This window comes from Silene latifolia, unplaced genomic scaffold (assembly GCF_048544455.1).
Source record: "Silene latifolia isolate original U9 population unplaced genomic scaffold, ASM4854445v1 scaffold_270, whole genome shotgun sequence".
Classification (NCBI taxonomy): Eukaryota; Viridiplantae; Streptophyta; class Magnoliopsida; order Caryophyllales; family Caryophyllaceae; genus Silene; species Silene latifolia.
Window position 1 is genome coordinate 162,591 of NW_027413212.1, and position 17,068 is coordinate 179,658.

At 37.0% G+C, this 17,068-nt stretch overlaps 2 protein-coding genes across 1 annotated transcript; one reads left to right on the plus strand and one right to left on the minus strand.

Annotated features, from left to right (window-relative positions):
• Positions 1 to 17,068, minus strand: part of LOC141639076 (uncharacterized) — a 127,465-nt gene that overhangs the window by 79,372 nt on the left and 31,025 nt on the right.
• LOC141639075 (uncharacterized) lies at positions 11,643 to 16,826 on the plus strand. The gene is made up of 5 exons (XM_074448264.1): positions 11,643 to 11,761; positions 12,552 to 12,589; positions 14,174 to 14,412; positions 14,868 to 15,024; positions 16,289 to 16,826. The coding sequence occupies exons 3-5, from the start codon at positions 14,305 to 14,307 to the stop codon at positions 16,489 to 16,491; spliced, it is 468 nt and encodes a 155-aa protein (XP_074304365.1). The 5' UTR covers positions 11,643 to 11,761; positions 12,552 to 12,589; positions 14,174 to 14,304; the 3' UTR covers positions 16,492 to 16,826.

A 17,068-nucleotide genomic window follows, 5' to 3' on the forward strand; every position in this document is an offset into this window, starting at 1 on the left:
GATCCGTTCAGTGCCGTTTTGTGTCCGCGAGCGGATCCGCCGTTCTCGTTTCCCGATGACAACATGAATTGTTCCTATCCGTTCAAAGACGGATTTTTATCCGAGCCACGGTGTTAGTCTTTTGGCCTCCGTGCAACATATTTCCGAGGCTCCCCTTCCGGATCGCTCTTCAATGGCATTCTTCAAATGCGGCGATCGTTGGTTAAGTGACCAGGGTGTGGCCGTGGTACTCACGATCTTGGCTCGTGTCACCGTCCCCCTAGGTTTGGGGGCCTTTCCCACTTCCGCCCCTCGTTTTTCGCTCGGGAGAAGACCTCGGCGGCCGATACGACTGGGGGGGTGTGATCTTTGTACTTCTTATGGTAGTACGGACCGAACTCCCCGGCGTCCGCCGGGTTCTCGCTTCTGGCGGGCCTGTCGGTCCGCGACCTATTATTGTCACGGCGCCCTTCATCCGGCTTGTCCTCCCGGTGGCTCTTTCTTTCGAGTGCCGGCCTCGCCGTGGCCTACCCATATTTTGTGATAGTCTTCGACCTTAATGGCCTGGTCGGCCAATTTCCTGGCGGACTCAAGGCTCAGGCCACCGCACTTGATGAGCTCGTTTTCAAGTCCCCTGCGGGGAGGCCTTTCATCGTGCGAAGGCCGCTAGTTCATTGTTCGGCTCCCTAATCTGCTGAACCCGGCATCGAACCTCTTCACATAGCTTCGGAGTGACTCGCCTCCCTCCTCGCTCGATGGTCGGGAGATCCGATGTCTCGACGGCTCTCCTTTTATTGGTAGATCTTGGGCCAAAAACGCGTCTCTTAGGTCGGAATAGGAGTATACCGACCCATCGGGTAGCCCCTTGTACCGGCTTTGCGCCATTCCAACCAAGGTCGTTGGGAAAATTCGGCACTGGACCTCGTCGGGTTGCTCCCACACCGACATGTGAGACTCGAAAGCCTCGGCATGATCGGTTGGGTCGCCCTCTCCTTTGTATGATATAGATGGTAGCTTTAGCTTTGGCGGCACTTGGGTCTCTAGGACGAGGCACCGAGGGGGCTGTCGACCACGTGTCTAATGACACGCGGCGATCGGCTCCTCGCATCCCTAGTCCGGCCCCTCTCCCCGTGGCGGGAAGGGCTTCTTCTCCGACTCTGGTGAGTCGGACTCCTTCTTCGACTCGGGTGAGTCGGACTCCTTCCCGACTCGGTGAGTCGGACTCCTTTCGCTCGTGGGGCATGCCTCGTGGGCGTCGCGGCGACATCGTCCTTCCGCGAGTGCGGGAAGGGCTTAGTTCTACCACTGACACTCTGGGCTCCCCCGGCGTCTTGGTAGGCTCAGCCTCTCTTAGTGCTTCGTTCAGGTTTCTCGGAGTCACCTTTTGGGCCCTAGCTTCCTGGACGGGTCCCGCCGCTCTTGTCGGTGTGACAAAGTGTGAGCGGCGCAGACCGACAATCGGTCCAGGAGCGCCGGCTTTCTTTGCGTCAACCACACGCCCCATGACGGTGACTGGTCGGCGGGCGTGGCGTATCGGCATTATTGGCATCCCGAACTCCGGTTGAATTATCCGGCTGGTGGAGGGCTGCACAACTCCAGAATTGTGGACGGTATCATCTGGGTGGAGGGGCTCTTCGGTTACGAACACCTCTTGTTCTTTTGACATCTTCTTAGCTAAGAAGATGTCAAAAGAACAAGAGGTGTTCGTAACCGAAGAGCCCCTCCATCCAGAATCTAACCTAAGAACCACTTAAATTGGTATTAACTCTCTCATCTCTCTACAATACACGTCATCAAGCAACATACTACTTAATCACAATAAGTTCACTGACTTGAGCGTCGGAGTGAGTACGCTTGGCACAAAGCCAAGCCCTCAGTTTGCTCATTGTTGCAGGAGAGGCCGAGGAGAGCAATCAAGGCTAGAAGAGGCATTATTCGACAAAGCTAGCGTGGTAAACAAACCTACTTCGGAATTCATACCCGGAACAAACTGGTATCAAACTCCTTTATCTCTCTATCTATACTTCGCCAAGTAACATACAGCTTAACTCTTTAAGTTTAATGACTTGAGCGTCGGAGTGAGTTCGCTCGGTCAAAGCCGAGCCCTCATTTTGTTCATTGTTTCAGGAGAGACCGAAAGGAAGAAGTCAATCAAAGACGTCATTCTACAAGCACGAGTGGTCAACTAATACTTGCTCTGGAATTACGCCCCGGAACAATTGGGATTGTATAAATTTGTTTCTCCGTTTATGAAATTTATGAATGGTTGTTAATACATGTGTTTGAGTAATTAATTTTTATTTGGTTTAAATGATTATAGTAAACCAAGACAAGGAAAAGGATGAATAATATATATTTATTTGGCTTTGATTTTGGCGATGTTTCTTTAACGGATGTTATTGGTGATAATTGGATCACTAATTATGAGTTATTTAAGATGTATTCTTGAGTTTATACATGACAAGATGAAATTGGTGGAAAGGTTGTTACATTCATATATATGATGTTTGTATGCGTTGTGAGAGATATGATATAACTTATATCGTTGTTATAATTAGATGGACACCATGGTTTTTTGTAAGCCAATCCATGAAAACAATTGTATCTTTGGGAATGAATTTGACGTCGAATAATTATGATATTTATTTGACAAACGGTGTCTTTTATAATGTTATATCATGCAAGTTATAGATGCATAACTACATTGTTGAATATGTAATGGAGTATGAATATATTGTGAAGAATTCGCAGGATAAAAAGCTGAATGGCTAAGTGGTTGTATTCCTTTGTGGGAATTATTTGACTCCATTAATTGTCATGCATCATAATCTGAAGCATCAGGTTTTTTGGCAGATTATCAAAAGTGATGAATAATCTGATCAGATAATGGGTTCACAAAGGTTGTGAATGGTAAGTGGATATTGAGATCCCTTACACAATGTGATATCATGATAGTACGTACGTAAATTGTGAAGAGGATATTGAGATCCTCCTACCAATGGCCATGGTAGAAGTTGGTGTTGGTGGCACCACAAGGAATGGGTTTAAAGCCTATTGGGAGTGAATCGTGACGGGGCTCCCCCACTTGGGTTTACCAAGTTCAATGGGTCAAACAAAGTCACGAGGATCTCATGTTGTAATACTACTACCATTCCTATTTTAATAAAAGTGATGTAGTATTTTTTCTATATATTGAGCTATTTCTGTCATGTGAGGAAGGTTGAGCTAAGCTCTTAATAAGTCCATAGTCCTTTTTAAGGGTGGTTTGTGACAGTCAAACCTGATGGACTTACCTATGTGAATGTGGGGGAAATGCCCTACCCCCTGTGAGGTTCTTAGGCTTTAGGACCTCTAGAGCGTTCACGAGATCCCAGGCATGTGAGGGGCACCTTTTATGACATTTCGCGAGGACGAACACAGATTCGAATGCAGGTTTGTGCGCAGTTATCCGTTACAAACCACCGTGGAGAGTCCAATGCCGAGAGCAACTCGATACGGCTGTAGCAGATAGTTGTATGCACTGGGTGACAATTCAATTCCTCAGGAACATTGTCATCTTAAGACTTGTGTTCCGTTGCCTTATATCAGCTATTTCTCTTCTTCTTCTTTTGAATCATGTGGGGGATTGTTGGAAGTGTTGCTTCAAAAGAAGCTCTTTTTATCCCACATTGGTAGAAAAAGCTAGAGTATTATGGTTTATAAGCGATCACTTGGTTTATACTACTAATATGTGTAGTAGTAAAGGCTCCTTTTGGATCACTTATTCTCTATACTCTTTTGCGCTATTTCCGAGACTGATTGCTCAGTTTTCTATTATTGATTTTGTATTTTACCGTACTGATTGTGTGGTCTTCTAAAGATGATTGAGGTTTTTTCCAACACTGATTTTTCAGTCTTCTAAAAACTATTTCCAAGGTGCTTTTAATGGTGCTTCTGGATCCTTCTTGTTTCTCCTATAAATACCATAATACTTATAGCATCTCGACACACAACAACATCCATCCTCTCATATATTCTCTCTAAATATTTTCTGATATTCATAGCTGATTTTGGCAACGTTCTGTTAGTAATTCTCAATCCGAGTCTTTGTCGTACACCTTAGACTCGGAAGTCGTGTAACCCTGGGAAGTTGGTTGCTAAGAGGCCGTGTGTATCGAGCGGGGCAAATTCAACTTTAGGGCAGTGATTCTATCACGCCACGACATCTTTCTCTTCAATTTCTGTAAGTTTATCTGTTCATTGTTCGTCTAATAGTCATACCGCCAACATACATAATCCTAAGGGATATGAATGTGATCTTTTTGGGGAGATTTTTTGTGGGGTAGATTTAATATGTGCTTCATCTGCTATGAAGCCTATGATGAAGCTATAGCAATGCCTCAAACCATAAGCCATAGAAATGCCTCAAAGCAACGTTATTGATGATGAAGCAGGGTCATATATAAGAAAACAATAAATTTAAGTAGTGAACAAGACATACCCCAAAACGATTGGTTGTTAGATAACCTATGTAGGTGGTAGGATCTCAGTAAGTTCGCCTGATGAATAAACTGAGATTTCTGAGAACAGTATATCTATACCTACACAAAATCTCATTTGTGACGGCACATATCCGTCACTCTTGAGTGACGGATACCATTTTATCTCATAAAGTACCCACTTCTTCTCTCTCTGCAACACTATTCATGTGGTCCCCTTTCTCCACTAACCCATTTTGTTACCATTCTAACTCACAAAATATCCGCCACAAATGGTAACCCGTCACAAGGGAGACCAATTGCTATACCTAATACCTTCTCTATATTTATAAGTTCCCAATATAATACTCTGGTTTTCTTATTAAGGCCTTAAGGGTATATTTTTTTCCAAAAAAAAAGAGGAAAATATAAATGCTTTGAATTGATTGCAAAAGATCATCACTGCACCAAAACATTTGAATTTCTTTCCAGTATAAAAAGTTGAGCCACTCAAGTTGAATTTGGGCATCTCCCCTACTACTAAGAGAATAAAATTCTCAAGTAGTTTTCCCGCCTAACTTACACTACTCTTTGATGGGCCAATCTAAGTTGGGCCGTCGACTTTTAATAAATCAAATTTGCTTTTGCGTCAAGTCTAACGTATGATTTGAATCAATTGAAAACCTATACATGGAAACAAATGTATGCTTTGACTTTTCGAATAAATGCAATCCTATACATGGAAACAACCTCTCAAATTATGCAATCTTTACAATATTATCCCGAAAATATGCAATTACAATCAATTACCCCCTAATATATTATGCAATTTTACAACATATCAATTGCACTCTCGAATTATGAAATCTTTATTTTAGTAATATGGAGTATATGGAGTATGGAGTATTTTTTAAATAATGTATAACAATTTTTATGTATTTTCTTATAGGAAATAGAAAGTGAAAATGTTAGTTTTAATAATTTGTAAATTGTCTTTTTAGACGCGTAGTATATTATTTTTACCAGTTTTCTTAATAAGGCTAATAGATTTTTTAACTAGATTTTACATCTAACTTAATTTCATAAATTAGTCCCCCTTATCGATTTAACATTATAGTGTTATTATTAATAGTAAACTTTCTTTTCTATCTACTTACTATTATTATATTTAGTATATTATAACATTAAATTAAAAGTAGCTTTAATTTATGCAAATAATTTTATTAAAAGTTCCTCTTTATAAATTTCATCTTAAAAATACCGTGCTATAGCACGGGAATTACACTAGTGATGAACAAATTCAATTAATTGTACCTATAGTGGATAGCCAAGAGATTTGTTGCCTGCGTAGATTAGTAATGGCACCACTCTTCCTTCGCTGCAAAGTAGAGTCAAGTCAATTCAATTAATACGTCACTCAAATCCCTTGTTTGGCAATTTCACATGTTAGCTTACTAAGCCATACCGAGTACTAGAGTTAGGCAACAAGAAGTTTAGAATAAGAGTTCACGAAGCGCTACAAACGACAATAGTTAAACCATCTCTAGGTCCCGTTTACTAAGCAGGGCCGTCCCACCTCCGGGGCCTATGCGAACTTAAAAAATAGGGGCTTAGGCCATATTTTTAAACTGATAAATGATTTTTTTTTAATACGGAGTACTAAATTACTTCGTATACACTCATCGAAGTAGGCTATAATTATAAAAGTCGACTTGAAAATTAATTTTGCTGTTTTTTGAGTTCTTTGTACGAGAGTGTTAGAATTAGTTTTTTGTATCTAAAGGTTTCATAATACACAATTGTCGGGCCTGTTACTAAGACAATGGAAGAAAGAGAGAATGCTTAGGCAAATACATCTTAGCTTTCTAATATGAATAGTCTGATGCTTTCAATTTTATTTTTTAAGCTAATTCCAAATAATGTAGCCTCATAACAAGTTTAACAAAATATTTCTTATTATGTTTGTTGACCTAGAACCCGTTCAAGCATTACTAGTTAGGAGTAATTGAAGTGATAACTGGTTGTTGGTTGCGATTAGTCCATCCGAAAGTACCATGTATTGGTGTGATCCTGCTGGACATATGGAGCCTCGTCAGTTTTTCGTGTAAACAGTTGCTAGGTAAATCATGTATATTTGATATTAGTGATTAGAATTATGTTTGAAGCGACGACTAATTTTAGTTATATGAAATATAGAGCCTTCGAGAAAAGAAACTCTATCGATCCACTTGTCGGGTTTGAGGCAAAACCACTTACATGGAAATTAATTAAGGTACGTATATCTCATGTATATTACCAACTACTATTTCCTTGTCCACTCTATTATTTGTTCTATGCTTCTGGGAGCATATAACTTTGTGCCAATCGTTGTCGTCTAGGATATCGTTTTACCATTGTGTTATCACTAATTCACTACTATACATACAGCATGGCCTATAGACTCAGATCCCCTATTGATTATTGTCTAGAAACTTCCTTTCAAGTTTTGGTTAATGTATTGGCATCTGCAGTTGTGCTAGATGCATTGACAACCTCTTTATCTCGACTTACAGTCCAATACAGTTCTCATGCAGTTCATCGCTTGCTTTGCATAATTATCTATCGAGCATTTCAACACAATTCTTCCACCCTTCTTAAGTATAATTATCGAGCATTAGCAACTGCTTGCTTAACATATTTATTTCATTATTGTTTTGTCATGTATCCTTATAATTATTTTTCCAAGAGCAACAAACCTTTGAACATTCAAGGTGACCAAGGTAAACCAATAACTGGTGATATGAGTGGCAGCTTTGTAGGCCAATTTTGTTTCAGAAATCGTCGGTGAGGAATTCTATATTGCATGCCTGGGCTTCAATTGCATATGCAGAGCCATTATATTAGCGATGGCATTGCACGGGCAGCCCTTATCTATTCAGCTCTTTCCATTTTAGTTTCTCGTAAGTGGTTTATAATATGTATATCTCATTATGGTTTTTATTTTATTGTCCTATGCAGCCTCTTGGGAGCGTATTATGCGGATATTATCTTTGCCGATATATGTTGGAGTTTATCAAAGGAAGATAAATTAATATTACCCCAAATTGATGTTTTTTTATTCTTCATTTCAATCATTTTTTTTTGTGGAAATGTAAGTAATATATAAACACAGCCTGCCTATAGAATACCCCCACACCTGATCGTCCCCATATTGCATTGCATCAACTTCATCATACACTCCTCTTTCACCGTTGCTATGAGATTGCTAGGATGTACTACGTACTACTCCAATCTATTAGTATTTCTTGCATTCCAAATCTGGTGTTGTGTTGTTACCACCATAGAACACATCACCAATCTAACAAAATGCGAACATTTCCTTAGCTAAAGCATACCCTTAGTAGATATATTCCCACAGATATATTCCCACGCAGCTTCTCATAACATTGCTTGGTATATTGTCACATTACAAATAGATGATTATGATCCTCATTATACATTCCATATAGAAAACACAGTGTTTGAGTAGTAATTCCCATTTTAGCCAATCTATCCAATGTCAGCAGGCGCTCATGCTTGACGAGCCAAGCATCTAAAAAAAAGATACGGTGCAAATCGGCGAGGCTGCTGATCAATTGATGCATAAATTTGAGCACTAATGGATTAAAGAAGATCGACACTTTCCCTAATCCTAAATTTGATAAAGCACTTGATATATCAAGAATCGAACATGCACAGTTGTAATTAGCACCTTCTTATTTTGATTTAAAAGATGATGATCGAATCTGAGGTTGTCTTTGTGTGAATCGATTTTTTTTTGATGAAATCAAGAGTTGGAAGATGAAGGTAATGGAGGAGAGATGTTAAAATCAGAATTATTTCATTTTTTCTATTTGTTGGTCGTAATATGATGACTGTGAGGATGAAAACATTTCTTTTGGATTTTCGGATAAGTCTATTACGAGTATTTTCTTATGCTATCTAGATCGACTTATTTCCCGAATATGAGTTTTTAGCCTATAAACATATAGTAATTTTTAGAGTTATTTAATGAGAATACTCTGAACTATTGCACCCCTTCTCAAAATACTACATACTTTCATTTAACTACGAATACTACCAACTAATACACCCATTTCCATATAATAGAACGGACGGAAGGGTTACCTGTTCTAGCGGTTACTTTTGTTTAAAACACATAATTTTCCTTTTTTTTTAAATTTTTTTCCTACCTATCTTTATTAGTTTATTACCTTCATTTCTCACTTTTCCCCCAAAATCCAGACTTAATCTTTGTAAAAAAAACGCAACTTTCTTACTCTTGCATTTACCCAACTTTTCCCCTAAAATCCCAATTAAAACCCAAACCCTAACTATCTGAAAAACAACAATTATCATCTATGTTTTACCAAATTCAATCAATTACTTCTCTATCAACCTCAATTCATCCTAAATTCATCTCAAGGTACTAATGTGTGATTCGTTTGGTATTCAATGGTTTGTGCGACTTTTGTGACTTAATTTGGAATGACATGGAAATCGTTGGTTGGTATGTTTTTGTGTAATTTGGAATGACATGGACTGTGTAAGTGAGGAACTACAATTAATTTGGCATGGATTGTGTATTGTGACTTGCACTAGGCAGGGAAGGAAGCCGCTTATTGAGCTAGCGGTTTTGATAGGCTATCGCACACCTATGCAAAAATAATATTTATACCCTAGACACAAATTAATGTAGTACGTAGGGGTCGAACCACAAAGAGACGGAAGTTGTTAATTAGTTGTTATGGAGTGAATTTTATCTTGGTAGATTAACGTTTGTTGATTGGTTGGTTGGATTATGGAAGAGAACAATAATGAAGAAATTGTCTAGGGAGGCCGGGTCACGCATGCTAATTATGTAAATGCTCATGTCAAGTTAGGAAGTTGATTTTACAATAAATGTTTAGGCTTAGAGACACCCACCTTACGGCATTAGTGTCAACCATAGACCGGGTCCTAGAGAAACTCTCGTCCATGACTAGGTCGTCCTACTACACATGCTAGTCTAATTCAATTCCGTGACTCTCGACTTTAGAACGAATGAACAAACTTAATCGATGAATAAGGCCTTTAAACATAGATTAAACATTATGGTGAAAACATGTGATAGAAACAATTATACAATATTAACTTATCCTTATTTTGACATTTACATATTACTTAATCATGCATGGCTTCCTTTATTCCCTAGACAAATGCAACTACTCTAACATGGTGGAAATGTAAATTAAACTAATGATAAATGAAATGGCAAACATAATGAAAATATGAATAAGAAATTACCTTGCAATGGAAATGGAAGAACAATACTTGTAATATAAATAACTTGTAAATATGAAACTTTGGAATATAACTTGAATGGAAATTGTATTGAAATGCTTATAACATAAAATAAATCTAAACTAAGCTAACTAATAACTAAACTAATCTAACTACTAAACTTAGAGAGAATTATGAGAAAATGTGTATGGAATGGTGTCTAAAGGTGTGTGATTAGCATCCCTTATATAGAAAATAAGAGAGCAAAGTTTGTAGAGGAATCCAAAATGGCATCCTAAGCACACTCTTAATTTTCTCTTCAATTCTTGGTTTAATGCTCAAGGTATCCAAAGTTGGTGCTTTAATGCCTTGTTTATGAGTGTGGTTAAGAGCATTAAGGAGGGCATCTTAAGTATTTTGGCATCCTAAGCTCTTCTTTAGCATCCAAATTTTCCACCACATTTTGGACTTGAATTCTTGGGCTTTGAGTTGCACATTGACTTTGCTTGCATTTTCATTTTGATCCAACACTTTCTTCATGCAAAATCCATGCACTTCCAACACTTAGTCCAATCTTGCTCCCATACTTAGCCTTGCTTCTAGTGTTAGCACATTTTATAGTACTTTAGCTCATTTTCCTACAAAACACACTTGAACACACAAATGCACTAGAAACACAATATTAGCTTAAAAACACTTTGATAAGTGATAAAATGATATATAAAATCAAACTAATATAAGGGGTTAAAATGTATAAAATATGCACTTATCAGGTTTATGGCAATGCAGAAATACAGAAATGGCAGAAGTCTGAGGGAGGAGGTGAAGCCGCTGGTTAAGTCAGCGGTTTTGCCTAGAACTGGAAAAGAAAATTAAACCGATTATGTTGACCCATTGGCTCTAAATAGTTTGAAACCGACACCAAAACTCAAATTAGTTTGCCAAATAACCCCATTTTGCCAAAAAATTCCACTTAGTTATGCAGTTTTTCTGACCACGTCGTCGATGCCGTCCATGACAATTTCCTTAACGCCTCATATACCTCGCTCTTGCCGCCTGGAGTCGCGGCCGTGGAGATGAATAGCCAACGCCAGGTACGATGCGTCAGGTTCCGGAGATGAACACGAAGGCTACTTCCACCCAGCATTTTGCGACTAAAGTGTGTTACTTGCAGGCCCGGAAGGGATTATTATTGGAATTTGGAAGCTAACTAAAACAATTCGTTAGTGTTGTAAATATAAAGGGAAGAACTAAGAAGATGATTAATAATGAAAAAAATGGGTCCCGCGCTAGCACTTAACCTGCTGCATCAGGTCATACACAGAGCAATTCTATTCTATGGGAACGGGTGTATTAGTTGGTAATATTCGTATTTAAATGAAAATATAGAGTATTTTAAGAAGGGGTGCAATAGTTCATTGTATTCTCATTAAATAACCCTAATTTTTAAGTATACATACTTTTGATTGTCCTATTTTACTTATTAGCGTATCACATACTTCATACGGATTACAAAATAAATATAATATTATAAAAAAAAAAATTATAATTTTATCAAATAATATCTATTCACCAAAATAGATAATGTATTTATACATACCCGTGCAATCTAACTAGTGTAAATACTCCCTCCATTCAACTCCACTTTGCAACATTGCTTTTTACGCGGGTATTAAAAAACGGATTAAAAAAACTATTAAAAGTACATAGGGAAAGGGAATGGTGGGGTTAAAGATATTAAAAAAATATAAAGGTGAGTTTTATGGTGGATTTGTGTGGGGTATGAATGACATTTTTTGTAAATATAGATTTTCAATAAGGATAGAAAGGTCTTTTACATGTCCAAATAAGGAAACCTGTAAAGTGGAGTTGAATGGACGGAAATAGAATACTTGTAAAGTGGAGTTGAATGGAGGGAGTATATAACAAGAACAACACACTTCTCACTCTTCGTTCATCCCTCAAATTCGCGCCTCTTCGTTCATCTCTCACCTTAAATTCATTTTCATATCCCCTTCGGGGGAATTTCTCCAGATTTCTTCAAGGTTTGCTTCATCTATTTCCATCTTTTTTTTCTTGATTTTTTAATTATAGTAAACCCAAATCATATGAATTAGGTATTTGTTATTGTTTGCCGAATTTGATACGTTCAATTGGGGGAAATCATGTTTTATTGGAGTACTGCTTTGTTTTAATTTAGCTATTAATCGATTGGAATTTATACGGCTAGGTTTGTAATTTATTTTCGATCTCTATGCATGTAAGAATTAAGAAATACCCAGATTGTCTGAATTAGGGTTTTTATGATTGGGGAGTCTGTTAGTTCTTTGTTTTCTGGAGATTTTATTCACAAATGGATGTACTTTTGTATGCAAGATTATGACTTTTGTTTGTTAGGATTGAGTTCATTAAGCAAACGCGCCCTTTTTGAGACCGAGATGCTGAATGTAGCTAAATATTTGTGAATTTAGAGTTGTTTTTTTATTAGCTTGAGGTTGGAGTTGATTGTTTTGAGATATGTGTGTGATGAAATTGAATAACATATATTTCAATAATTACCATCTTATAGTGGTATAAGCCAACATGGGACGTCTTTGTCATACATAGCATGTGAAAGATTAATGCTTTTTAGTTGGATCTTACTGTTCTTTATCCTGTTTATGACTGCCGAATAACAGCTTTAGCACGTGCTACAACCTTTGTTCGCACAATTATGGTTAATGACGATGCTAATATAATTAGTATTCAGGAGGAATTATTTGTACAACATATTTTTTTTCCTTTCTGAGTATAGCACTAGTCATTTATGCTGATTCCGTTTGTTTTATGGCACAGGAGGCATTTAAACTCATCATTATTTTTGGGTTTCTCAGGTTGTAGGTTGTTCTAATGCTGTATAATGTTTGTTATAATTGTTGTATTTTCAGTTTTCTTGGTTTAAACCATAAGTTGTTTACAACTTAAATCCTTTTACTAACATTTATGTTTAGAAGATTTTTTAAATATTTCGATTATATTTGATCGTTGTTAAGATTTGACTTGAATTTGAAATTATTGTGTTGGAAGGAGAGCAGTGGTGGGGAGGAACTATTGTTTTGGAATATTATTGTAAATTTTTGTTGGGATATTATTAGATTAGAACTATTGTTTTGGAAGGAGAGCAGTGGAGGGGAGGAATATGGTGTGTGATATGATAAGATAAGAAACAGTGATCTTTAATTTATGAGTGGATGCACCCTAACCCTTGCATCCCTCAGCTACCCTTCAATCCTAAGCCTTTGTTCCTTCTCTAGCTACCACGAAAAACACCAGAAAAACCATTTCAATTGCTAACCATGCTCTTGTTGTTACAATACGAAGTTAGGCTGATGTAATAGATATAAAACATTACATTGATAAACATAAATAGAGTAATGATCATAGTACTAGCCATTCAACTAGGTATCTCTTAGGCGAGTCTAACTTTTTGGTCTCATTATCAGAAACTGAAAGTGTTTGGTGGTAAGGGGAGTAGAAGTACATCTAGGATTGAAATGAGCGTTTTGAGTCAATGATGGATGTTGCGGAGGGAAGATTACGAAACACTTCTCACTAGATGTTGAAGAGAAAGGAAAACTAGGTTGGAAAGGAACACATGAATGCAAGGGAGACGTATTGTAATGGTGTTAGTCCGAAACAGTTGAGTACTAGGCGTTGCAGGAATTATGATTCCTTTGTTTAGAAGCTGCTCTTAATAATTTAATTTCTTGTTTGTTAGTCATAAGAGTAATTTGATCCAAGACACTTTACCTAGAGATTAAAAGTGCAAATTGAGCTACTTTTCTATATGGTTGCTTAGTTGGAGTACTTGTTTTCATTATGCTAATGGTTATTTACAGTTGACAATGGTCATTTTCGAATCGTTACATTACAAATCATTTGGGTGACTTATGGCCTCATATTATCTGGTTTGAAACGGTCGTACACCGGTTTATCTATTACGGTGTATAATTTTATATACTATACTTAATACACGTATGATATATTTAATATGATATGAAAAGACACAATCAGGTAGAAATGAAATGGTGAACAGGTCGTCAACTCTTCCTGAAAAGGTTAAAAGCTCTTCAAATTTCCCTTTAACTATTATAGAAAATATTCGATGAAGGGGATTTTAGACAATATTAGTTTGTACAGAGTAATACTTTCTAAAGTGACAATTGGGCTTATTATTGAACCGGCTCTCATTGTGTCTTTATCTGTTAAATAACTAATATTCTCCCTTCATTGGCAAGTTTCTTGCTGAATTATGCCTTTTGCTACTTTTTAGTGGTTGTGGTTCTTGTGAATGTTGGATTTATTCATGCTCCTTACCCTCACAACTGATAAGTGCAATGGTGGAGCCAGGGGTGGCGGAGATTTTAGTAGTAGTAGTCTAGTAGAATTTTCTCTAACGAAAGCTTGTGTTATGACAGTAGATTTAACAAGGAAGAATAACCCAGTAGATTTAACAAGGAAGAATAACCCTGCATCAAAATCTACCCCATATTCTCCTCCATATTTCTGCACTGTGTACGTGATTTTGAAAGGAGAAAAAATTTCAGCAATGAGGCATGCGAGAGGAGAAAAACGAGGGGTCAAGCGTGATCGGAGCATGTCATCGAGTGTTGGTACCTCCACCATCCCGCCTCCTAAAAAGGCAAGAAAAATCAAGGTATGTTTTGATAATTAATTCGGATTTAGGTTTATTTTTTGATGGTATTTTGTTACTATTTAATTAGCTATTTTTTGTTTTAAATCCGAATTTCGAAAGCCTAAAACCTAACTTAGAGTGATCAAATTTTCGTTAGTTTCATTCAAATTTCAGTTAGTTTCATTCAAATTTAGCTTTGTTAATCATGTATTGAAACTAAAAATAAAAATGTCTTATTGATTGTGATCATTTTTATAGTGATTTTGGTTTTTTAATTGTGTTTTTTTGGTCCTGCATCTAGGTGTTTCGTTTTGATTATGTCTGATTTGTTGTGATATGAGCTAAGTTACCTGAATAGTGAATTGTGAGTGAACTGATTCACACAAATTAAAAATTTGAATTACATCGATTTATGGTGTTTGGTTATAATGGTGCTTGGTTATAACATTTGTTTTCATTCTGCCCATATATTGTAGGATTGGCCTCGTGTTCAGAAGCACCTCAAATTGCATCGGAAGGTTTTCAAGGAGTGTGAACATAACCGTCCCCTGTCTTCAGCTGAAAGTGCAATGTTAGGCCTCAAGTCAAAAAGAAGGTCATCTCGAATGTGTTCTAAGAGAAGATCGGGTTTAGGTATGCGGATTTTGCCAGGCTCCCATCCCCATATCAGTAATGATACCTGACATGCCAATCACATAACTAACTAAACTAATAACGAAAATCACACTAATATAATCTTCATAGGATATATGTAGGGCGTTGATGTCATTGTGTAATGGCTTATTAAAATAGTTCAGGTTAGAAGGGGGTTAATGGTTTGAGGTAACTATGGTCCTAGAAAGAAAAGGAGAAAGTAATATTGGAGGTGAGTAAATGGTAAAATAAGGACCTGAACTTTCATTCTTTTTCTAGTCAAGGGACTATACTTTCAAAAATTCCGGTTAAGGACCTCATTTCACCTTCCGTTAACTTCTCTGTTAACACAAGTTACACAACTGAAATCTAAAATTTAATGCATGCCATCTCAATTAAAAGCAAAATAACAGACTTAATTCTCGCTAATTCGTTCATCTATCTCTTGTATGATGATCATGATCAACGAATCTTTGATCCCATCATGTGATACCAACAAATTACTACTAGTCTCTCAACCGTCATGACTCATCACCACGAACTCACTTTGCCCATCACCAATAATCAGCCGTAAGCCAAGGTTGACGACTTCATTGAAACCTCATTAAGAAGTAGATTTACAATATATGTCATCAATAGTTTGAGTGACGGATTTGGATTTTGAACCGACAATTAGGTTTCGAGCTTTAGAAGAGGAATGGTTGTATGTACTTTATTGCCGACACCGACAAAATTGAGGAGAATTTGACTAATCTATTGGCAACACTCTAAATCTGCTACTGATGTGAGATTATTGAATATGATAGTAATCAATGATATTTAGTGTTTGTGTTTTCGGGAAAAGGGAGGAATTTTTTTTTGTTTTTTTTGTTGTGTTTTGCCTTTTGGTAATTTTGTTTGTCCTGGTGTTGTTTAGTTTGTTGTATTGGGTTGGGTTTATGAATTTGGGGAAGTAGTTCCTTAAATTTACCTTCAATTTATAGATGGAGGTCCCTAACTGATTTTTTTTTATTTTTTTAAACTATAATCTCTTAATTGGAAAAAGAATGAAAGTTCGGGTCTTTGTCTTACCCTTTACTCTATTAGAGGTTTGTCTTACCCTTTACTCTATTAGAGGTATATCTTTTATGCGTGTGTCCTAGTCACTTAACTTCCCTGTTTTCTTTTCTTTGCTCTTGTTTACTCTACTTCTCTGCTTTTCTTTTTTTCTTCCTATCTTGCGTGAGTTATTTTGATCCGGGTTTATTTGTTATTTAATTTTTAGGGACGATGCTCGAGTCTCGGAGGGCTACCACTGCGTCATATAGAACTGCCATAGTGCTAAGTGTTCTATTGGCCGAGGACAAGATTACTCTATACCAAGCGGTGCAGGCTGTAGAGAAATTTGATGATGACTACGATATACATATTCGATGGTTGAAGATGAGCCGTGAAAACAAAATTAAGTATGTCCAGGATCTTAGGTGATGAGTTTGTCCAAGGGTCCAACCAGGTATATTGTACAAGTACAATTGATGGAACAATTTTTTTTCTTAATTGTATGACTTCAAACTAGGGTTTGTAAGGCGTTTCGAGGTTTTTATGCCTGATAGGTAAATTTTCGGACCTGCATGTGCCCTACAGCTAGGTTGTGACCCCATGTGGGGCTGGCATATATGGGTCATGTCGTCTCAACAAATTTTATGTATTTGATAGTTTTACTAGTTTAGATCCCGTAGTGTGCACGACATTTATGGAGTTTTATTTTTTTTAGTGTACTCTCTAATATTTATGGATTTTAAATGGAGCTTTTAAATTAACAATTCACTTATTTTTTATAATTCTCATTACTGTTTTTTTTTATTCGAGGAATAAAAATTAAAATTGTAAAAAGTCTTGAAATGAGTATTTTAATGAAAGTTTATTTTTACCGAGAAATTAATTATGTTATTTAGAATTTTTTACTAATAAATTTTTTTTTCACAATGTTTTATCATTAAAGCTCAATGATTTTCCTCTTAAATTATTTACTTCCTCGATCCCGGTTTGTTGTCCTTTGGTTTTA

What these genes read in the sequence shown, in the direction of transcription:
- LOC141639075 (XM_074448264.1), top strand. Translation starts at nt 14,305, where the DNA reads ATGAGGCATGCGAGAGGAGAAAAACGAGGGGTCAAGCGTGATCGGAGC. An exon ending in AAAAGGCAAGAAAAATCAAG is followed by an intron (nt 14,413 to 14,867) that starts GTATGTTTTGAT and finishes CATATATTGTAG; the next exon opens with GATTGGCCTCGTGTTCAGAA. An exon ending in TAAGAGAAGATCGGGTTTAG is followed by an intron (nt 15,025 to 16,288) that starts GTATGCGGATTT and finishes TTTAATTTTTAG; the next exon opens with GGACGATGCTCGAGTCTCGG.